A 22,379-nucleotide genomic window follows, 5' to 3' on the forward strand; every position below is an offset into this window, starting at 1 on the left:
GTAACTTAGGCTGCGTTTGTAAAGGAGAAACTAGAAACGGAAGGTATGAGATAGAGAGATAGATATTTAGCCTTTATATTATATTTGGTGTAAAATATATTAACTGAGTTATATTTTATTATTATGTTTAGTTTAAGATAAATATAAAGATAGAGAGATAGACTTAAAATTTAAAAAATTAAATATTAAAATTTCAGTTTTATTTTTAAAAATTTTAATTTCTGTGTTTCCAAAAAATTTTTTGGAGATACTAAAATTTTGTGCTTGAAACTAAAATTTTAATTTTAGTCTCTTGACTACGAAACACAATATTAAATCTTATTCTTTTAATTTTATTCTTAAAAACAACCACTACCTTAATGTGTACTAAAGAGCATATGAAAGTAGGATTATGAATTTTTCTTTACTCTTTTTCTAATATCATTTGTTACATTACAAGTATAATAATAATAATTAAAAAAAGCTAAATATACTATGATCGAAATTCCTGATTTAATTTCTATGTGGTATACTAGCTAGTTACTAGCTCATGGAATGAAGCTCCAATTCTTGACCTGTCCATCTCCGCATTCGTTTTGATGCTTCTTCAACCTGAGAAACACATATAGAGAGGGTATTAACTAATTAATTAATTAATTAGTTACTTGAACTCGTATGATTTTTCCCCTTCCATTTGAATGTCACAAAATTTTAACTTTGGTTGTTAATTGTACCTCTCTATTCCAATTGGTAGTATAGATAATATACAGCAAGATCATTGTCTGTAATATTGTCCCACATATCATTCCAATCCAGATACCCTACAATTTCCGTATGCGATGAAGAGTAATGTTAGAATCCATGATAATAAGAAATTTGCCTATTTATAGATTAAAGATATATACAACTTAATCATAACGACGAAATCAACCTAATATGAAACTAATAAACATAAAATCAATAGATATATACTTAGATACTATATTCGTCTATTTCAAGAATTATTTTGTGCTTAAAGTGGAGGAAGTAGTTATCATAATTGGGTAGTTAAAAGGGTTCTTTACCTCCACTCTTAAGCCCATCTTGTAACCAAGAAGAAATCCAAGAGGGAGTCCAACAATGTAGTAACAAAAAAGGTTGATGTAAGCTACCAATGCTTGCCAACCTCCTCCAACAGCTACACCTGCATCATCAACACTTTAACCATTACATTTAAATTTAGAGAAACTCTTAGGACAGCAACTTTTAGTATTTTTTATCATTATTTAACCAGCATAAATATTAAATTATTTTTAACAAATAAATTTTTGTTAATTTATGTGTGTAAATTTTAAAAAATATAGGTGCAAGCTGTATTGATTTATGTGTGCAAAACTCTTGATAAATATAGATGCAAATTATGGATTTTTTTGCGTGCAAAATATCTATAGATATAGGTACAAATTATTGCTAGTCAAATGTTAGCAAAAAATGATAATATTTGCTAGTAACGAGCATTGCTCTTAAATTTGTATTTAGACACATTCTTTTCAACATGTATACTAAAAATCAGCTATCTATACATATTGAAATACACATTGAAAATGAGTTAAACAATACATGTATTTGTAACTGATTATTGGGATGATCTTTGGATCTAACCTGATATAACTGGTTGAACACTATTGAGTATCATGGTAATGCCAAGAAGTGATGCTAACTTAGAAACTGCCCTTTGCATTTCTACACTCTCAGTGAAAATGACAGCAATATGATCTTTTGCAACCATAATAATGACAGCAGAAAGTATTCCAAAGATGAGGGACTGAGTAACTGTCACAATCACTGAATACTTTGCTGCTTTCGGGTGCCCTGATCCAAGCTCATTGGAAACCCTCACACTGAGAGGAGGAGAAAAAAAAAAGAAAGAAAATTTTTCATTAGTTGTAAGAAAACACAAAAATCCTTTACACTGAGATGAGAAACTAGGATAGACAAGTCTTACCTAATAGCTGCATTGATCCCTATGAATAGCATGCCTTCCCAACCATCTATATTCATGCTGAACAGGAAAAGAAAGAAGCTAATATCAAATTAATAATTCAAGAAAAAAAAAACCAGGAAGCTTTTCTGGTGTATCTGTTTTAAAACTTAGAAATTTATCTTATTAAGTGCATTTGCTTGTGCCTTTTATACAAAAGGGGATTACTATTTTATTTTTATAACAAAATGGTGTTTTGAAGTTTATGTGATGGCTTAGATATGGTTATAACATCCAAATAAAATAAGATAATTTTTTTTAGAAAAAAAAAGTACGAACACGGGACACGGATATAGACACGACACGTGTGTCGAATATGTGTCGTATTCGAAATGTGTCTAATACAGAAATATGGTAACTCAATGAAGTGTCCGTACTTCATAGTTTTCAGAATCCGACTGAATCACTCATTTTTACCGAGTTAACCGAAACCAATCACCATATCGATTCGGTTTAGATAAAAAATCAATTAATAAATAAAAAAAATTGGTCAAAAAATTAATTAACCAATTAAACTGTACACTAATATGTATGTATATATACACTATTATATTGAGACTCACACCTCATTCAAGTACACATCAACCGTTATATATGTTAGTTCAGAATACAATGATGACTATATTTTTCAAGAAACAAAATTTGTCTTACCATATTGAAAGTGAGCCAACAGCAATAACTGGGTTCTCAAGGTGTCCAGTGAGAACAATCAAAGTCATGAAATACCAAATCTCAAGGCAAAGCATGATAGCTGAAGCAAAAGACAACTTGGTAAAATTCCAAAGATCCTTAAATGCTAACCATGACAAACCCTTCCACCCTTCAGTGCACCAATTAACAACATAAACCAATTGTGACAAAGAAATTCCCCAAGCAGTTATATTATATGCTGCAGCAGCACCTGCTGTTCCCCAACCAAGCAACTTGATGAAAAGTGCAAGAATGCCAATGTGGACAATGAGGGATACAAAACCAAGCCATGCTAGAATTGCAACTCTACTTTGTGCTTGCAAGAACTTTTGTGTGGTGAAATTGATGGCCAAGGAGAACATCTGAGGGATGCTTTGGATTGTGAATGTTCCAGCAAGCTCAGCAATTTCATGATCTTGACCAAGGAGTATTAGGATTGGTTCAGAATAAATGTAAATTGGTAAGAGCAATATGCATGCACCAAATAAGATTATCCAAGATCTTTGCATATATATTCCAAGCATTTCTACTTGTCCAGCACCATATGCTTGACCACATAGAGTCTCTAGTGCACTAGCCATACCTAGCTGCAAAATTTGTGTAACAACTTAACAACTCTTTATTTTCTTTCATTTTTTTTATTTTTTTTGTAGAACTTAAGCAAGAATTATAATTACCCATGTATTTTCTGTGTTTTGAAAAGTGAAAATAGGATGTTGAAATAGATTTTTTTTTTATCTATACTTATATACAAATTGAAATAGGATGTTGAAATATTCATAGGTACCTATATATCATTTTTAACTATATTTAGAAAATTTTTACTTTGATTTTTCCTATGCAAATGAAAATGTCACAATAATCAAGTAGATATTTAGAATGAATATGCTAATTTTAGAGCCCTTACCAAGAATCCAAATGATAAATTTGAGATGACAGAGAGGGAGATAGCAACTGCAGAAAGCTCCAAATTACCAAGATGGCCAACAAATATATTTGTGAAGGAATTAACAGCATAATTGCATAGTATATTGAAAGCAATAGGTCCTGCAATGGCCCAAAGCTTAATAGACTCCAAAATAAACACATGAATAAAATCTTTTAATCCATTTATTCCATGTTCATAGTCACCTAAATTTATCTCCACTAATCCATCAGGTGCATGATGAAGCTCTGCAGCTTCCAAAGAAGAAGAAACAACAAACAATGGTGTCTCACCCTTTGTTATATTAACACCATCCTTAGAGGATAATTCACCAGAGGATGAGCCATTATTGCTCTCCTCTGAATAACTCTTCATCATTTGTTTTAGTACCTATTTTTCTTGAATGTAGCAGTTGTGCACACACATTCACACAAAATCATGTACTCTAGAACTTGATTATTTTCATTTGTTTCTATGAACAAACTTGAATCTAATTTTTGTTTGGTGAAAAGGTAGCTATAATTTAGGTGTGGCCTTAGGGGTGAATGAATTTAGGACCAAGAAAACGGTGAAGGAGTTTCATCCATTGTTCAAGAATCAACGTTGAGAATCATATCTTAGTGTATTTTCATTGGCCAAAGATAGAATAACATTGCGCAAAATCAGTGTAACATTTATTATGTTTTTACGGTTAAAGATTACTCCAACATTCTTGCATCTAATAGATTATGGCCCCTATATAAGTTCATACTAATATCTAATTAGGTAGAGCTTAATCTTTTGGATATTTTATTAGTTAAAAATTTAACACCTTTCCAAATATCTTAAAAACTTAAGTTAGTAAATAACAACAATTACTTATATTTATTCGTACTTTATACACGGAGTTTACATAAAATTCTTCAGTGGTAGATAATTAACTCTCCTAGTGTCACCAAAAAAAAAAAAAAATTAACTCTCCTAGTAAGTAATAAATTAAATTTGAATGCCGTTGTTTTACAATTAGGGTGTTTATAGATTGGATCGTATTCGCCTATGAAGCACGGACACTTTACTGAGTTGCACATTTCGGATACGACACTGACTGGCACTCGTCCGACACGCGTGTCTGCTGTATCCAAACCGTAACCGTGTCTCAATAAAAATAAAAATTCTTCTCTGGACACACTTGAACACACCTAAATATCATCACGTGTTAGCGTGTCCGGTCTTATTCTTAATATATATTCTTAAAATAAATTTAGATATAGTATATATTATTATTTATTAAAATAAAAAATATTTTAAATACTTGATATAATTAAAATAAGATATTAAAAATAATTTAAAAAATTAATTTATATTTTAATATCAATAAAATATTAAAATATCATTACGGTTTATCTAAAAAATACTTTATATTTTATATGTATGTGTGTCCCGTGTCATGTAAGATTTTAAAATTCGCATGTCGGCGTGTCCCATATCGTGTCATGTCCCGTGCCTGTGTCAGTGTCCGTGCATCATAGATATTCGCAGATCTGCGGTAAATATCCGCATCCGATCCAAAAATTGCGGATATGATCCGATCTGCATCCTTTAAGGATCGGATCGCAGATATCTGTTGTGCATCCGTGTATCCAATCTACATATTCGCACATTAATAATTAAAAAAATATATATATATATGTTTGGTATTATATTTACTTGTTTGTATGTTTTAGTTAGTAGTTATTATTCGTATATTGTATTATTTTATTTTTATTATTTAAAAAAAATTAATTAAAAATATTTTAAGAATAAATAAGTTTTAAAAATATGAAAGAAATATTTTTATTGAATTTTTTATATAAAAATATAATTAAAAAAAATATTTAATTACGCGGATATACCCGATATCTGATCCGATTCGATTCGATCTGATCCACAAATGTACGAATCAGATCGGATCGGATCCAACACTAAAAAAATACATATATCATATCTGATCGAGGTAGTAATGTCTTGTAACTCTATACATTTATGTATGTTTTAACATTAGAAGTAAAACGATCTTAAAAAAAAAAAAAAAAACTCATTCGAACTCTCCATTATTATTGATAAATATTATCTTATTTCTTAATTTTTGGTATAATACAATTAAATATTATTTGTTTTGCTTAATTTTTATTTATTTATTACGTTACTATTGAAATATAAATTAATCCTTATACTTTAATAGCTTTTGTTCAGATCAATAGGAGTAAATCCTCCAATATCCATCTATCGAAAACCACAACTAATAAGTCGCACAAAAGATTAGTCCCTCAATTTACCCTCTAAAATTTGAATTGTCCTATTTAATTTTTAAACTTTGCGAGTGTGACTCATGTTAGTTCTGAAGTAATTTCTGACGCACAAACATTAGACATTAAGGCGGTGTTTGGTTGATGTTTATGTCCCATTGAGACATGGACAGACATGGACACGGTAACACATATCTACTATTTGGTTTGGTGAGACATAGATTTTTAAAAGATACGGAAAGACACGAAAATATTAAATTTGTGTACCTCCAATTAAAAGTGTCCGCGGATCGAATCGGATCGGATATGGCCGAAAATTTGATCCGATCCGCACAATTTTCATCGGATCGGATCGGATATGATATCTGCACTTTTTAGTGTCGGATCGGATATCGGATATGTCCGTGTAATTAAACCTTCTCTTTTTAATCATATTTCTATGTAAAAAAATTCGATAAAAATATTTTTTTCATACTTTTAAACTTATTTATTTCTAAAATATTTTTAATCAAACTCTCTCTAAATAACAAAAATAAAATAATACAATATATGAATAATAATTACTAACTAAAACATACAAACAAGTAAATATAATACCAAACATATATATTTATTTATTTTTTAATTATTATAGTGCGGATCTGCGGATCCGCAGATCGGATACGCGGATGTAGAGCAGATATCCGCGATCCGATCCGATCAATTTGCGGATCGGATCGTATCTGCAATTTTCGGATCGGATGTGGATATTTACCGCGGATCTGCGGATACGATCCGATCCATGGACATCCCTACGGCTCCAATTTGGTGAGATACTGAAACACAACTTGTGAGACACTGATTTTTTACTTTTTTACCCTTATTGAATTTTTAAAATTTGTCCTCTTATCCCTCCAAACTTTTCTTTTTTCTCTTCCTCTTTTAGATTTTACAACCAAATTTATCTTTCTATTTTCTTCAAAAAAAAAATTGTATTTTAATTTTTTTTATTTATTTAAATTTTGATTAATCTTTAATAAATTCTTAGCATTAATTTTTTATTTTTTTTAAGAAAAATTATATATTTAATATTTGAATTATAATTTAAGATGATATTAGTATTAGAAGAAATAAAAATGCAATGGTGATGATATGCAATGTTTGGAATAATGGGTATACAGTGATGGAGGTAAATTTTGTGGTTGAATGAAGGGTAATTCAGTCTTTTTTAAAAATACGTGTCTTGTTCCTTATTTTTACCAAATACAATACATAGACACAAATATTTTATGTCCATATCTTTAGTGTCTGTGTCTTTATGTTTATATCTCATCATATACACAACCAAACGGAGCCTAAAAAAACGCTGACGTGGACAACCGGATGCTATCTACTCTGTAAAACGTCGTTTTGCCGTGATATTAATTGAAACTTTTCGTCTCAAAACAAGTGATTTCTCATCGTTTTTTTCGCTATTGGAGCTAGGACCGCACATGCATCGGATAATATCCGCATATCCGCGGTAATTATCCGCATCCGATCCAAATTTTGTGGATATTATCCGATCCGCAGAGCCATCGGATCCGATCCGCATTATGGTAGGATCGGATTGCGGATTTGGCAGTGATATCCGCGGATCCGATCCGCAAATCCGCATATCCGCACATCACATATAAATAGCATAGTTTAAAAAAGGTTTAATTACTCTGTTGGTCCCTATAGTTTCGCAAAATTTTCAATTAGGTCCCTATACTTTTTTTTCTTTTAATTGAGTCCTTGCACTAATTTTTTTTTAATTGGGTCCATACACTTTTTTTTCCTTTTATTTAGATCCCTGTACCAATTCTTTTTTTTTTAGTTGAGTCCCTATAAAATTAAGTCAATTACTACTAAAAGAGACTTAATTGAAAAAAAAAATTGGTGTAAAGACCCAATTAAAAAGAAAAAAAATATAAGGACCTAATTGAAAATTTTACGAAACTATAGGGACTAACAGAGTAATTAAACCTTTAAAAAAATAAACCTAAATATGATATGAATTTTAGTGTGTTATTTTATAAATTTTATGATATCTTGTTTTTTATCTTTTATGTTGTACTTCGACTTAGAATAATTAAACTTAAATTTTGTGTTATTATTTTTTTTTTATTATTCAAGAGAACTTTTATTGATAATATTTTAGAATTAAATATGTTTAAACAGGTGAAAAATAAATTTCTTTTTGTAAAAATAGCCAAATGGAATTTGAAAACATTTTTTTTAATTATGCGGATATACCCGATATCCGATCCGATGCGATCCACTCCGATGAGTGCCGTGCGGATCAGATAGAATTTTAGGCTATATCCGATCCTATCCGTGTGCAGCCCTAATTGGAGCGCAATAACAAAAATTGCATAATAATAATAATAATAATAATGAGAAAGAGAGAGAGAAGTTCATTCTTACTCTCTAATTACGGGAAAAGGGACTTATGTATACAAGAAAATATTCAATATCCACCGAGATATATACACGAAAATGTAAATGTACGGAGACAGGTTTACAAAACCAACATGCATATTTTTTCCCCAAAAATAAAACACCAAAGAGAAAATAAATAAATACTTATGAATTCTTAAACACAAAAAGCAGCCATCACTTAAACATTTACCTTGGAATCTTGAGCATTGCTTCATTCTTTCACTACCTAATAATAATAATATGCAACTTCCATACCTAAAGGAATTGCTTTTAATTCTTTCTGAACCTCATTTTTCTCATGATGGCCTACTAACTAAAGTAATGTCTTCTGTCAAAGCATGGTAAATTGAAATTGAATCTGTATCTACCATCACCTAGCCATGAACTCGTCTATCTTCCTCGGATTTAGCAAGTTTTGATCTTTAAAATTGAAACAATTAATTCCCGTGTGCGTCTCATCAAAATATCATTTCCTGTAACATGGAAGAATATGATCATTTCGCACCAAATCATAACTGGTTGATGACAAAAGTATACCCTCTTCGTTTCACAATACCTGAGGTACATTTGTAAATTAATGTGTTCGGATACAAAATATCTAAATACAATTTGTACCCAAATTTCCAAAGTGCCATTTTGTGGAAGAGTAATGTTAGGTAACTAACCTTTTTTGGCCAATATTAGCCAAATTTTTTAAAATATTTTACTTATCTTCAATTCGAGACACTAAATCATAAATCTTTAACCCTGCATCCTAAATTATAAATCCTAAATTCTAAAATTGGCTAGTATTAGCTAACTAAAAGTTGGTTCAATATACTTTTTCTTTGTAGAAAGGAGGGATAACTATTTTACGATCAACACAACAAACAATAGCAACTAGTTGGAAATATCATAAAGAGTGTTGCGGAACTACTTCATTTCTTCATTCTTTGAAACCATATATTTTGTAAGACAAAACTATTAAGTAGCGTTTGGAAGAGAGACAGAGTGAGATTGAGACTGAGAGACAGAGACTATAATAAATTTCAGTATTATGTTTGGTGTAAAGTGGGAGATAGAGACTTAAATAAGAATGAAACTCCAATTTAATGTGCACAAAGGGTAAAGTTGAAATTAATTAATTGAAATAAGGGTATTTTAGGTATAAAATGCTATTAAAGTTTCGGTCTCCGTCCCCAAAAGTTTCAGTTTCCTGTATCCTCACTTTTTAGAGGTACTGAAATACTGAAATTTTGAAGACGGAGAGAGAAATTTTAGTACCAGGCCAACAAATATGATACTGAGTCCCAGTCTCCATTCCAGTACCTCAAAACAATCGCTACCTTAAAGAGCACTTAGCATGATTATTGCATTTGTGGGAAATCAGCCTGGAAACATTCCTTGTCATGAACATATGAAATTGACACAAAAAACTAACCTGATCGCATATCGGGCAGGAGTCACTTCTTTCCATCCACTCAAGAATGCAAGACAGGTGAAAGTGGTGCTCGCATTTCGTCAGATTTTTGGGATTCTCAACATCATATTCTGCATTAAAAGTGCCAGAAAAGGGAAAAAAGACAAGCAAATTATTGGTTTATGCGGGTGCGCATGCGTGTGCTTGTTTCATTGTCAAAGCAAGAGAACTTTTCCTTCTGATTTTCATGGCCTAAACAAGGAAAATATAGCTTAGAATGATTAACTTTCCATCAAGTTTCCGACCATACCTTCGAGACAAATTGGACAAACATCCTCTTCTTCTGTCAGTAATACTTGAGTCTGATTTGATTTTAATAGCTCTGCCTTCTTGGGAGATATAGGCTCAGAATTTTCTTGAGCTTTAACTTTACTTTCTGCTTCTTCGAGATCTTCTCGTGCAATTAAAGTCTCGAAACTACTACCACTAACGGTTTCTCTACCAGACTCAGAATCTGTTGATGCAGAACCTCCAAAGACCACATCATAAGGCAGAGGCGCAGGAGGCGGCTGGAAAGTATCGGGTGTGGACGCATCCAGGTTTAAGCCAATCAGCAATCCAGCAGTGAGTGAAGCAGCAGAAGCATCATTAGAGGTTAACAACTCGCGCTCCTCCAAAGTTGGCGGGCACTGAAAATGGTAGTTTTTCAGTTTCAAATCATAAACTCCAAGCAAATACTAGAATAGAGATATAGAAAGAACAAAATAGTGATTCTTTTAAATACAGTAGTTTCAAATCATAAACTCAAACCAACCTATTAATCTAACAAAATACATCAATAGCTAGTGAAAATAATGATTCTTGTATGGGGGTATTAGCCCCTAAAATTTATTCTCTACTTACAATTTACACCTTGAAATTAATCATTGTACGAGTTAGTCCATGAATTGACAAAACTCGTATCAACTCGGTCGCTCTAAGGGACTAAATTGAGATATAGAAAGAATTGAGTTAATAGAGTTTTACAAATTCATGGACTAATTTGTGCAATAACTGAATTTTGGAGACGAAACTGCAAGCGAAGAATAACTTAATAGCAGAACCGTACATTATTTGATGCAAGGGTGCAGCTATAGCATGCCAATCAGTTCCCTTGGAAAAAGCTTACTGATCAAAACAACAATGAAGGTAAGCATGATTAAGTTCGGAATTCTTTTCATGACTACATGTTGGTTGCTTAAGAGGATTTTTTATTTTTAATTTTTTAAAAAGGGGACAAATAACTAAGAGAAAGAACAAAAAACTTAAAGGATAGTGCAATCTAGATGAGATGAGTAGCATCAAACTATCAATGTAAACACTATTTATCATCATAAATTTACTTCCGTAATCGGCCAAAAGCGTATAAGGAAATAAGCTGCATGCTAAAAGCAACATTACTAGATCAGATACCATATGAGCTACATACACTACGAATCCTGTAAGAAAAGGGCGAAAATTACTAACATAGTAATAAACTGGTGTTCCATGCAGATGAGGTTTTCTGGCAGAACAACAGCAACCTCCCATTTTCCAGTCCTTGTTTCTAATATTTAATCAAAACTACTTTTGATTGCCTCATTCTCTTCTGCTACGTCGCATCAAACGGAGATCGATCAGAGTTCACCAAACTTTATACATAAGGTTTTGATATAACAATCCAAAAATGGTATTCAAGGTGAATTAACAACAGAAATGAACTCATACTTTTCATAAAGACACAATAACATCAATGATAAGCATAAACACTGCAGAAACAAACACAGTGTAATCATTTCGGTTTTGGCTCCTTTAAAGAACAGATTATTCTTTAGAGAGTAAAGTGCAGCATCTGAACTGTTGACAAGAAAATCAATGACCTCAAATTTAATAAACAGAATTTTAATCAGCAGTTTCAGATGAGTGGTTTCTTCAAAATCTGTGACACTTAAACTAATCAGAGGACTTCCATAGAAATTATTCATTCATACATATACACATCATCACAGAGTTGCTAGAGATACAAATTCCTTATCCAACAGCTTCAATCCTCATCCCAGTTACAGATTCCTATGATTGGCATGTAAATTCCAACCAAAACTAAAACTTTAGAAACAACAAAACAACCCACAGGGTCAATTAAAGTATTAAACCAAATAACATGAAAAGAAAAAGAGTATATAGAAGCAATCAAAGAATAGCAGCACCCAAAATTCACCTTCAGACAAATATAAAACAGAGCAAAACACCACACAAACCCCCAAAAAAACCACCCCTTTTCACAGAGCAAGAAATAGGTTAGAATCCATGAACCACCACAATCAATTCAAGAATGAAACCCCATTTACACACCAAAAAGTAAAAGAAGCAAACAAACAAACAAACAAGTGGTTTGTGGCCAGCAGTTACACACACTCCATGAATAAAAAAAACTGTCAAAAGTGAAAAGGGGTGGCCAAAAAAATTGATATAGAAAGCACCAAAAGAAAAGAAGCTTACCCTTTTGGAAGGGAAGGGAAGGGAAGGGAAGGAGAGAAAGGTGAGAGGAATTGGGTAGCAGGAAAAAAGGGTTGAGGTTGGAAGGTTGAGAAAGGTGGCTTTTTTTCTGTGTATCTTTCTTCTCTTTGTATACACTTGTTTGTTTTGTTCTCTTCACATTCACTCAGTACACAGTTACAAGGTAAAGTACATTAACATTGTATCAGATTGAGTTACATAATTGTCACATACTATCAATACATGAATAAATAAATAATAAATGGATTATGTATTTCAGATAAAACTCTAAGAAATTCACGAAGTGGAGTGTCTTTCATCATCATTCATCAATAAAATAAATAATAAACAAATAAATAAACTCCAATTCAGCCTGCAATTTGTGGTGGTTAATCTTCTAAACATCTTGTTTGAATTTATAATCTTATGTTCAATTTTTCATCTGCTTTTTTCAGTACCCCTTAACAGTAACTAATAGTCTTATTAGTTTTGCCAAAAAATAACAACTTAATAATTGAAATTTTACATAAAAATTCAATTATATATCTTTACATAAGCAAAATAAATAGTGTTTTATCCTTTTATTAGACACTATTTTGAAATATAAGCATGCCATTGTAATAATATTAGTTTTTCTTTTAAAAAAAAAAAGAATACTATGTTCTTGTTTAATTAACTAGTAACAATGAATGTAACTTTCAATATGATGTCCTAATCATTTCTCTGTTTTCCCCCTCATTATTCTATATCATTATTTTACGCGTTTTATCATATTAAATGTAACAATTAATGAATGTGCAAATAATAAATTATTATTATTATTATTATTATTATTATTATTATTTTGAGTACATAGCTGACCAAATAAATCTTTTAAAAAATGCTTCTCGTAGAATCTACAAATTTCAGTAAGGTCTGGCCTCTGTATCGAATATATTACACCTCGACACAAAAATCTCAACCACTTATTTATGCCATGGTGTAATTTTCCATAAGACTTTTGTGTCTATCATTTTCAAATTAAATATTAAATAACATTCTAATTCTGTTTATGGCTACTTTTTGTTAAAAGCACTCTTCTTGTTATATAGGTGCATCTCTTATGCGGCCATGATTTTTCCATTTCTTTGCAAATGAAGGAGTTATCATTAAAGTCAACTCTTTTAATATTTCAACATTTTTAGCTGCTGGCCAAACATTAATAAAAATGTGAATATAGAATTCAAATAAATTGAAAAACATATTTTATTTGGTAGAGTAATATTATTTGTCCTTGTCATGAATATACTTTTCTTATTAATTCATTTTATTTGTTTGACAACTTCTCTAAAAAATATTCTTATATCACATATCATATTTATTATGTTTTACATTGTCTAAAATTAAAAGTCTGATAATTTTTATAAATATGAGACAATCCTTAGTTCCTTACCTCTTGAGCTAATTTTTGGAATAAGTTAGATTTATTTAATTTTTTATAATATTGACGATAATAAACTCATTCATTCATAAATATGAAATGTATTTTGTTGCTTTTGGCTGTATTTAAATATTTGAGGAAGCATTTAATTTTGTCACAAGTTAGAAGCAAATTTAGTATCATTTTTCACTAAGTAATATAATACTTAAGCAAATATTTTACTGTTAAAGAATTTATTAGGCAGCTTTTTTATTTGGAATTTGGAGGGTGAGCAATATAATTGGTTGATAAGAAAGTTGTTCAACGCCCATGGATTTGGTTGGTCTGTTTCTATTTCTAATTAGAGTTTTTTAAAGACTATAACATTGTAGTGAACACGTTGTAATCCATGGAAGAACTTAAATTTTTCCTAAGATAGTAACACGATGAAAAGAGGAGAAGAAATCTATAATATTCTCAATTTTTATCATTTAATTTTTTTACTTTAATTTTTTTAAAACTATATAAATTTAAATTAATTTTTTTGAATTTGTTCACACAATTATATTTACCTTATATTATGGGAATTGATAAGGTTTTGGTGCATATAATTTTGTTTCTAAAATATTCTTTGACATATATATTCATAAAAAAATAGTTTTTTATAATTTCTAAAATTTGAACATAAAACACCTTAGCTATATATAGTAATCTCAAATTTATTATCTTGTATATATTTAATAAATAAAAATAAATTAATAGTCAAATTTGTACCTGTTAATACACTAGTACTTATATCATTAAAGTTTGTTCACAAAATACATTGGTAGTTATTTTGCATTTAACTGTAAGGATAATAATATTAAGTCAGGTTTCAAATAATTTGAAATAAGACGGAAAAAAAAAGTTAACAACGACATTGATGTTTATTCCAAATAATTGGGACTAAAATAATATTTTCCCAAATTTTACATTTAATGTATTCAAAGAATATGAAAACTAATTTGTAATTTACAAAAATAATTTCCCTCCCTATCTCAATTAAATTTGACATTAAAAGTAATCTAATACTTCTTTTGAAAATTATCTCAACTGATTGCGCACATCTTAATATCAAGTTGAATATTTCATATTTGAGAGCCTTACATTCTAACTAAGCTGAGATATAATAACATTATTATAAACATTTAGTGAAGAGTTAAATAGAACACATAGAACACTAGTTGATTGAGACACTTAGCATGAAGTTTCATACTACACCTCTTACACAATTGCTTTAATCTTATACAATTCAAAGACAATTTATGTCCTGAATAATAATCACATCATATGAACAAATCCCATTTTACAAAAAATTATCCCTTGCTTGTATTATATCCTATAAAAGAATGATAGAAAACAAACCTTATGCTGAAGAGAATTTACATGACACTTTTCTTTGCTTTAATCACTGTTATTGGCCTCAGAACTCACAAGTCACACTCCTAGAATGATTTCAAGTCAGCAGCTATATATATATATATTCCTCTTATCTAATAGAGGCAGCCACAAATTTTTGTGCCACCAACTCACCTTAACACAAAAATACTAAGATCTTAAAAGATCACCTTATTCTCTTTTCTACACAACTATCCCATACTCTCTCCGTTTAAGAATAACTGTTATATTGATAAATTTGGTACATCGAAATGTTAATGTATCTGGACTCCAGGTACCACCAGATATATTAACTTTCCGATGTATAATTTATCAATGCTGACAATTATTCATGGACGGAGGGATTATACGTTATTCTAACCACTTCTTGGAAGCGAATTCTGATGAGTCAGCTCATAGTTTCCATTTGCTGGTAGATGATTCTCACTATCCACAATATTTGCCTTTGAACAAAGGAAGAAGAAAGAAGATGTATATATTGTAATATGCCAAAAGCTGTAAACATTTCAAAAGAGTGCAACACATGAGATAGAGAAGATAGAAAGAAAGAAATAACACATGTTGAGATTATTGTTGTAGTTTCTATGCACTGTTAGTATAAAACTCTTTTACACTGACATCTGATCAATTGTTTCTATGCCAACTATCTAAAAAAGGAAATTTTATCTATGTGATAGTACTTGATTGGATGTTAGTATAAAAGAGTTTTACGTTGACAGTGCATAAAAATTGAAGTCTGATATACCTATGCCAGAACCAGTAGTTTTCACTAGTTTCAAGTGTCCAGCTTACTGCTGCCATGGCCAATGCAGCAAAACCGGCCATAGCATACGCCAAATTGTACCGTCTCAGAAGTGTCCTGACAAGACTAATGATCCATGTCTTTATGGTTTGAAAACTGCAGTGAAAATTCATCATTAGTACTCTTCTAGTCACAAGTAAATCTCATCAACCGTCGGCACAAGATGTTCACATGTTAATCTTAAAGCACACACAAGGTGAACAGTTAAACGCATCTGTGATCACTCATGAATACGAAGCCGAATAGAAGCAATGGGATATATTATTTGTTAATGGGAAACATGCCTTGAGCACCAAGCAATTGCACGCGAAACAAATCTACTATCCAAAGTATGGAGACTCACCTGAGATGTAAATTCAATGGGAATCGAACTGGAATTGAAAGGGATCTATACTTTGTTGAGATCTCTATCAACCATCCAATAAGAAGACCAAGAGCACCAATCACAATAACAAGAAGAATATTGGAAGACCTGCATCATTCCACATAGTAAGCACAAAAAAGGCAAAGCATCTTTAACGGGAGCGGGTTTTGCGTGCACGTGTTCTCATGTTCTTATTCCACTAGTTCAAATACCTGGTTGCTTTTGTTGCTGCCAATAGGGCTGTAAGGATAGCAATAACTGTGTGGATTGCTCTCTTAAATACTTCATCAATGGTAGCAAGATAAAGAAAAGTGCTAATCACAGCCATGAAGGAGAGCCAAAAGTCCATGAACTGACACGAGTAAAGCGAAAGTTAGTCCATCAAGGATTAGTTCAAATCCATTCGAAAAAATAATTTGATCTACGGATAACATCATTGAGGTAAAGCCAGAAGCCAGGTAATTCATTACCTATTTGGAAACTACAAGTGACTCCAACGGCTCAAGACCAAACGAGACACAGATTGCTTAAAACAACTAAATTTCTAAGAAAATCAAGAGGTTATTGATGCTTGTACCAATAATGTGAGCAGTGCACCAGTCTCATTTTCAAAAGCTTTCTTTTTATATATTTTCGGAAAGAATCAAAGGAATATTGGCAGCAGAGTCCTAACCTGTAGGACATTATAGCTTAATGCACACCAGGTACCAACATCACATGCATGATATAGTCCACTTGAAATTCCACTGGATGTGAATAAAACCCATTCTGCTAATGCCTGCATAAACAAGTTATTGATTTCGTAACACACAGAAGTCTATATAATAATGAATAACCTGTTTTGTTGCTTATTTAAATCATCCTCAAATTAAAAGAAAATCACCGTGTCAACACAAATAAAAGGAGTGCTTTGTCCTCAACATGTAACTGAACAAAAAGATTTGATGACGTTCTTTAGCATTGCTAACTGAACAAAGTCGTCAAACCTTTAATTTTAATTTTTTTTTTTTTTTATTTATGAACTGTGTGTTAATCTAAACTAGAAGGAGAAAAGAAAGAGTTGACAAGAGTATGGGAAAGAACAACCTTCTTCCTAAGGGCCCAATAGGCAGGAAGTATGGCTGCAGCATTCGAGACAATGAGAAAAATTGATTGTCGAACATGTCCTACAGAAACGATAGCCATGGAATCAGATAAAAAATAACACTACAATGAAAGGAAAGGAAAATGCAAATAGTTGAACCTTGATACAAGCAAGCACCTTGATGAGTTACAATTTCAATGCTACAGTCAAAGCCTCCATGGTTTCGATCACAAGAGCAGAAGCTGAGTCAAGAAAATAAACAAGTAGAATGGTAAATTCCTTAGTAAGTTGGAGAACAAATGCATAAGATACAATGTCTCGGTCATTACAAGGAATTTTATGGTTTCAGTTTAGCAATTTAAAGAAAAAACAGATTGAGAAGGGCTTAAATAAACCTGTATGATGTCAATCCGCTAGCATCAAAAGAGAATTTACATTCGCCGTGGGAGGAACAATGCTTTGGGCACCGTTCAAGCGAAATTGACATGATAGTTGGCCCCTTTAAAGAATCATTGCTGGTATTAACATGTCTTAGACCAAATCCCCAAGTTCCTTCTCTAGCATACATAATATAAAAATCAGCCTTGTCATCCCTTGAATCATAGAGCTTGAAAAACATGGATGAATCACTTCTCCTTGTCTTGTTCACATAATAATAATCCCAGCTAACAAGCGACGGCAATCCACCAAATCGAGCATATATTTCATAATTGATCTTGACATCCGAGGAAAGCTGAACATGAATATTTCCTCCGGCTCCACCGCGAGGTATGTCCAAAAGAAAGAAAGTCCAAATGTTATCTGGTTGTCCATTGTATGATGAGTTGCTTAAAAGTGGCTCGAGAGGGAAGTTTGCCGAATCATGTGATGCTCCGCCACTGACCGGTAAGTAGTACGATTCAAACGGGGTTGGACCTCTCCTTACAAATGTCTGCAGAGAACCATTCTCATCTCATCAATTAACTCATTCCTGCGTGTAATTATCTTCAAGCATCAAGATATAGAACTGATTGTATAGCACAAGGAGTTCTAAAAGTTTATTATTATCATTTCAAAAGATAACAATCAAGGTGACACAGCTCAAAAACAAAAACAGAGGCAAAGAGAGACACTTGCAAACTCTACCTGGAGCATGTAGCTATTCATTGTACAATTTGGCCCACCTTTCCCAAAAGGGCATTGAAGCAGATGTGACACCATTGAATAGCAAACTCCAGCATTGCTGTCCCGAGTCGTCGTAAGATTGACAGGTACTATACTAATGTACCACCGACCAATTAGTGGAGAATGTATAACCAATGGAACTTTATTTAAATCACTGGTATAATCATACAAAGTTGCCGAAGGCATTGCACCGTGTCGAACAAAACACATTAAATGAACATCATTTGCAGCAGAACTGCTATTCAAAGATGTAGTGTTGAATCTGACATCTTTTACTGTAAAGGTAAGTTCTTCTGCCACATTCATTATATCCAAGGAGAAGAAGTTTGGTACACCTTCATGACCACAAAACATTTTAAAACTACTCCTGCAGGTCACAACATTCTCCATTACTGCCGTGTTCGCCATAACCGCCAAAGCATTATAGTTACCGGAAGATGTGCATGAGAGTGGATATACTGTACTGTTACAGAAATTCCCCCTCATCATTGAATTTGCGCATGCTTCCACACTGATATTAGCAATGAAGGAGTATGCCGGACCTCGGATAATCTACAGACAGAGATCATAATTCTTCATAAGGAATGCATCAAAACCCCAGCTAAGGGAAATAGAATGAGTCGAATTAAAATATGTAAAGAATTTATTGTAGTAAGGGGACACTTAGAAAATAAATCATACCATCTTTGACTGTGTCCTTGTAGGTCCAATGCCATTGAAAAGGCCAATGTACCAAACACCTGGAGATATCTGAAATATAATTTGTCATGCATGATTATATGACATATGATATATCAATATTATGAAAAGAAAAGTGTAACTCCCTTGCAAACTAATCCTTATCCATAGCTGTTTACAAAGGAACACTTCCTAAGGACAAGACTGAGGTGGCTGCCAAGAAGTTCTTGAGGGACAAGATCTATAGCACACATGACTCCTTGGACGAGCTCATCATCATCAATTCTCTTCGCCACAAGAACCTTGTCCGCTTACTTGGTCTATATATATTGAAGTTTTATTTAGATCATTATGGATTACTTTATTGCTTCTGCTGCGTGTTATGAACACCTAGTAATCCTACAAACTAACCCTTATCCACTAATAAAATGGGGTTACAGATATAAAATTAATCTTATGCCTTCACCTAACAGTTAAAGTGTCTATATGACTGCAATTCGGAGGCTGAGTATTCCTACTCCACTTCCTTATGAAAGTCAAATTATCCATTCCTCAAGCCAAACAAGGTCAAGTTTGAGGAGCATGCAGGAAACTTGATTTAAAACTAATGATGTGCCTTAATAACTTAAGCTTTTAGGAGTGCAACCCCTCAGCAATTGGAATTCGATATCATCATAAGCATCTATGACTATGATCAAAGATATTGCTATAAGTAAAATGGAGCTACAAAAATACCTGATTGTTTGTCAATGTCATAGTGATATTTTTCTGCATTGGAAAACACTGCTCTACATCAAGACCATTTATCCCTGAAGGAAAAAGGAACAAAAAAACATTACCATAATGGAACGTTGACGCCACAAAGTTCAGGTAAGAGATGTCGTTCATTAATTTTCTTTTTGCTCGAGAAGGTAAACACAGATTGAGATACAAAAAGTGCTGGACTACTGTCAAAGTATTTGAAAGCAATGTGCAAGTGTGCGACAATAGGCCAAAAAGTAAACAGTATACATTTCTAGTTCATCATTCATTCATTACTTAATAACAAAGAAATCGCCATACACTGAAGGAAAAATTCTCAGTTTCTCATAAAATTATTAAAAATAAGTATACAAGTTCAGAGTAGAGAGAAATTAAGATGGAATTTGCATTCTCGAAGTCTGGTTTTAAGAAACAGTGTAACCAATTTTGTTGCCTACCTGAGATTGCTGAATTCGTCATTGATATGTTTAAGGCATCTGGCAGTGGAGGACTTCCATCTCTAAAGCATATGATCGGCAACATACTTTGTGAAGCCGTTTCAATTCTTGAGATATCCTGAAACAGTGTGCATACGAACAAATGAAAGAGGCAAAAAATATGCCTGAGCCCATCGATCACACAGTAAGATGGTATCTTAGAGAGCTATGATAATCAGAGAGCTATTTCATTTTAACTTTTAACCGATACAATATGAGGCATCATAAGACAAGACATCAAAATAGAATAACATGAAATGAATTCAATTAATAGTCATCATTCCTACCAACAAAGAAGTATGAACTGAATATACTTACAAGGTCTACATTTGAGTTCAATGCTATAGACAGCACAGAGAACCATGGCGGCAAGTCAACTGCAGCATGTATCACATACCAATTAAATCACCAAATCAGAAGGATTGAAGAAAAAATAAAGGTTACTCCTCACTCTTTAAACTCTCAAGTAATACTATCTTAAACGTACATTTCAATTCCCCAGAAATTATAGATCAAATGAGAAATACTGGTTCTTCCAAAACAAATAATATTGCATCCTATTTTTCAAAATTAATTTTGGTCAACAGTTAAGGCTAAATTGATAAAATACTTTCATGAGTTAAGGCTAAACTCCATAATTCTTAACTGTCTTAGTACAGTAACATGGAAAAACAGGCATGCTTAATATGATTAAATTCAATTAGAGAATTGTATAAGACTCTTCAGAATAGGTAAATTGAAGACAAAAGGGATCACTGAAGAATGATCATGATGAATCAACTAACAGAAAGAGAGAATAGAGGAAAATTGGGTTCCTACAGTTGCAAATTCAACTTTATATTACATTTCAATTCTGACCCACTAAAATTCAAACTGCAAAACGAACAAGAAGAAGAAAAAAAAAAAAAAGCAAAATTATGATCATAAAAACAAAAGGGTAAATGCTAATTGACTCACTCACCTCTGATATAACGCAAATCAAAGGGTCTGAGCCTAGTCTCAGGGTAGCTGAAGCTCGAAACAGTAAAGGTTTCGCCACTGCCACCAGCTTCATCAGTTGAAGAGAACACACAAAAGGAGCATGAAAAGAGCACAAAAACAATAAGAACCAAATTGGGTTGATACCATAGAATCAAATTGAAAGCCATGTTTTTAACTTCATATAGTTGTGCAATTTTGAGGCAATTGTTTTTCAGATCATGGAAATAGAGATGGTGGGAAGTGAGAGTGATGGAAAAGGGTATTAGAGGATTAATAAATAAAATATTAGTGAAAAATCTTTGTTGGTGAGAGTGAGAGTAAGAGTGAGAGAATGTGGTAAAATACAAGTTGGAGAATGAGAATTATGTGTCATTTAGCAAACTCAAAAATTAAAATAATAAAAAAAAAAAAGTATTAAACAGAGAACGGAAGATCTATGTTGTCTGATATACACTGATGCTTTTGTTTCTTCTTTTTTTTTTTTTTTTTTGAGAGACTCGGTTAAGTCTTGTTTGTGTTGACTTGAAGTCTTGAATGATTGAATCTAAGGTGGTTACTGGTTAAAGACCGCTAAGACATGACCATGGTTACGCGCTACAAGGAGAGTGGAATGCAAGTGTTTTTTAATTTACCAAATATTAAATAGATTAAATTAGACAATTGGACCTGTATTTTTATTAAAATTATAAATTAGTTTTTACATTTTAAAAGATTGTAATTGGTCCTTAAATAAAATTAAATTTTATAATTTAGTTTTCACCGTTCAAATAACTTTTGATTTAACAGAATATTCATCAACATATTCGTTATTTTAAACATGTAAATTGCATATGTTTAACAGTAAAGATTAATTTGTAATTTTAGTGAAAATATAGAGACTAATTGTATAATTTAACCATTTAAAAATAACTAAAAACTTTTTATATTATCTGAACCCACCCCACTTTCTCCAACTCTCTCACTCTCACTTTTTCACTTTCCAAAACAGCACCCCACCCC

The 22,379-nt window shown here is 32.0% G+C and overlaps 3 protein-coding genes across 7 annotated transcripts; all 3 read right to left on the reverse strand.

Moving 5' to 3' along the window:
- Positions 1-522: 522 nt before the first annotated feature.
- Positions 523-4,047, reverse strand: LOC112744156 (protein DETOXIFICATION 34-like). The gene is made up of 7 exons (XM_025793680.3): positions 3,597-4,047; positions 2,651-3,276; positions 1,964-2,020; positions 1,621-1,859; positions 1,044-1,162; positions 714-800; positions 523-591 (listed from the first exon to the last, which is right to left on the reverse strand). Exons 1-7 carry the CDS (start codon positions 3,990-3,992, stop codon positions 523-525), a joined length of 1,593 nt encoding a protein of 530 aa, XP_025649465.1. The 5' UTR covers positions 3,993-4,047.
- Positions 4,048-8,312: 4,265 nt separating this feature from the next.
- On the reverse strand, positions 8,313-12,598 carry LOC112744158 (probable E3 ubiquitin-protein ligase RHB1A). 4 transcript variants are annotated; one of them, XM_025793682.3, is made up of 5 exons: positions 12,237-12,598; positions 11,226-11,349; positions 10,030-10,408; positions 9,741-9,850; positions 8,313-8,793 (listed from the first exon to the last, which is right to left on the reverse strand). In XM_025793682.3, the coding sequence occupies exons 2-5, from the start codon at positions 11,286-11,288 to the stop codon at positions 8,779-8,781; spliced, it is 567 nt and encodes a 188-aa protein (XP_025649467.1). In that variant the 5' UTR covers positions 11,289-11,349; positions 12,237-12,598; the 3' UTR covers positions 8,313-8,778. The 4 variants fall into 4 exon arrangements, with proteins under 4 accessions (XP_025649467.1, XP_072071089.1, XP_025649466.1 ...); XM_072214988.1 differs by having other exon boundaries at positions 11,226-12,012; positions 12,218-12,561; XM_025793681.2 differs by having other exon boundaries at positions 11,226-11,346; positions 12,237-12,465.
- A 2,239-nt stretch (positions 12,599-14,837) lies between these two features.
- On the reverse strand, positions 14,838-21,920 carry LOC112744155 (uncharacterized). 2 transcript variants are annotated; one of them, XM_025793678.3, is made up of 14 exons: positions 21,361-21,920; positions 20,718-20,776; positions 20,361-20,478; positions 19,897-19,970; positions 19,165-19,233; positions 18,445-19,035; positions 17,715-18,250; positions 17,497-17,561; positions 17,322-17,401; positions 16,909-17,013; positions 16,448-16,587; positions 16,215-16,343; positions 15,815-15,967; positions 14,838-15,564 (listed from the first exon to the last, which is right to left on the reverse strand). In XM_025793678.3, exons 1-14 carry the CDS (start codon positions 21,545-21,547, stop codon positions 15,426-15,428), a joined length of 2,445 nt encoding a protein of 814 aa, XP_025649463.1. In that variant the 5' UTR covers positions 21,548-21,920; the 3' UTR covers positions 14,838-15,425. The 2 variants fall into 2 exon arrangements, with proteins under 2 accessions (XP_025649463.1, XP_025649462.1); XM_025793677.3 differs by having other exon boundaries at positions 17,479-17,561.
- Positions 21,921-22,379: the final 459 nt, after the last annotated feature.

The sequence above is a fragment of the Arachis hypogaea genome, chromosome 14 (genome assembly GCF_003086295.3).
Source record: "Arachis hypogaea cultivar Tifrunner chromosome 14, arahy.Tifrunner.gnm2.J5K5, whole genome shotgun sequence".
In the NCBI taxonomy this organism is placed as follows: domain Eukaryota; kingdom Viridiplantae; phylum Streptophyta; class Magnoliopsida; order Fabales; family Fabaceae; genus Arachis; species Arachis hypogaea.

Excerpts from the sequence above, each read along its gene's own strand:
- LOC112744158 (XM_025793682.3), bottom strand. The coding sequence starts at position 11,288 with ATGGGAGGTTGCTGTTGTTCTGCCAGAAAACCTCATCTGCATGGAACA. Across the intron at positions 10,409-11,225 it reads GAACACCAGTTTATTACTAT|TGCCCGCCAACTTTGGAGGA; the intron begins GTTAGTAATTTT and ends TACCATTTTCAG. Across the intron at positions 9,851-10,029 it reads TTGTCCAATTTGTCTCGAAG|AATATGATGTTGAGAATCCC; the intron begins GTATGGTCGGAA and ends CTTTTAATGCAG.
- LOC112744156 (XM_025793680.3), bottom strand. The coding sequence starts at position 3,992 with ATGATGAAGAGTTATTCAGAGGAGAGCAATAATGGCTCATCCTCTGGT. Across the intron at positions 1,163-1,620 it reads TGTTCAACCAGTTATATCAG|GTGTAGCTGTTGGAGGAGGT; the intron begins GTTAGATCCAAA and ends TTGATGATGCAG. Across the intron at positions 801-1,043 it reads AGATGGGCTTAAGAGTGGAG|GGTATCTGGATTGGAATGAT; the intron begins GTAAAGAACCCT and ends CGGAAATTGTAG.
- LOC112744155 (XM_025793677.3), bottom strand. The coding sequence starts at position 21,547 with ATGGCTTTCAATTTGATTCTATGGTATCAACCCAATTTGGTTCTTATT. Across the intron at positions 19,971-20,360 it reads GACGAATTCAGCAATCTCAG|GGATAAATGGTCTTGATGTA; the intron begins GTAGGCAACAAA and ends TTTTTCCTTCAG. Across the intron at positions 15,565-15,814 it reads AACTACTGGTTCTGGCATAG|CTTTTGGCATATTACAATAT; the intron begins GTATATCAGACT and ends AAATGTTTACAG.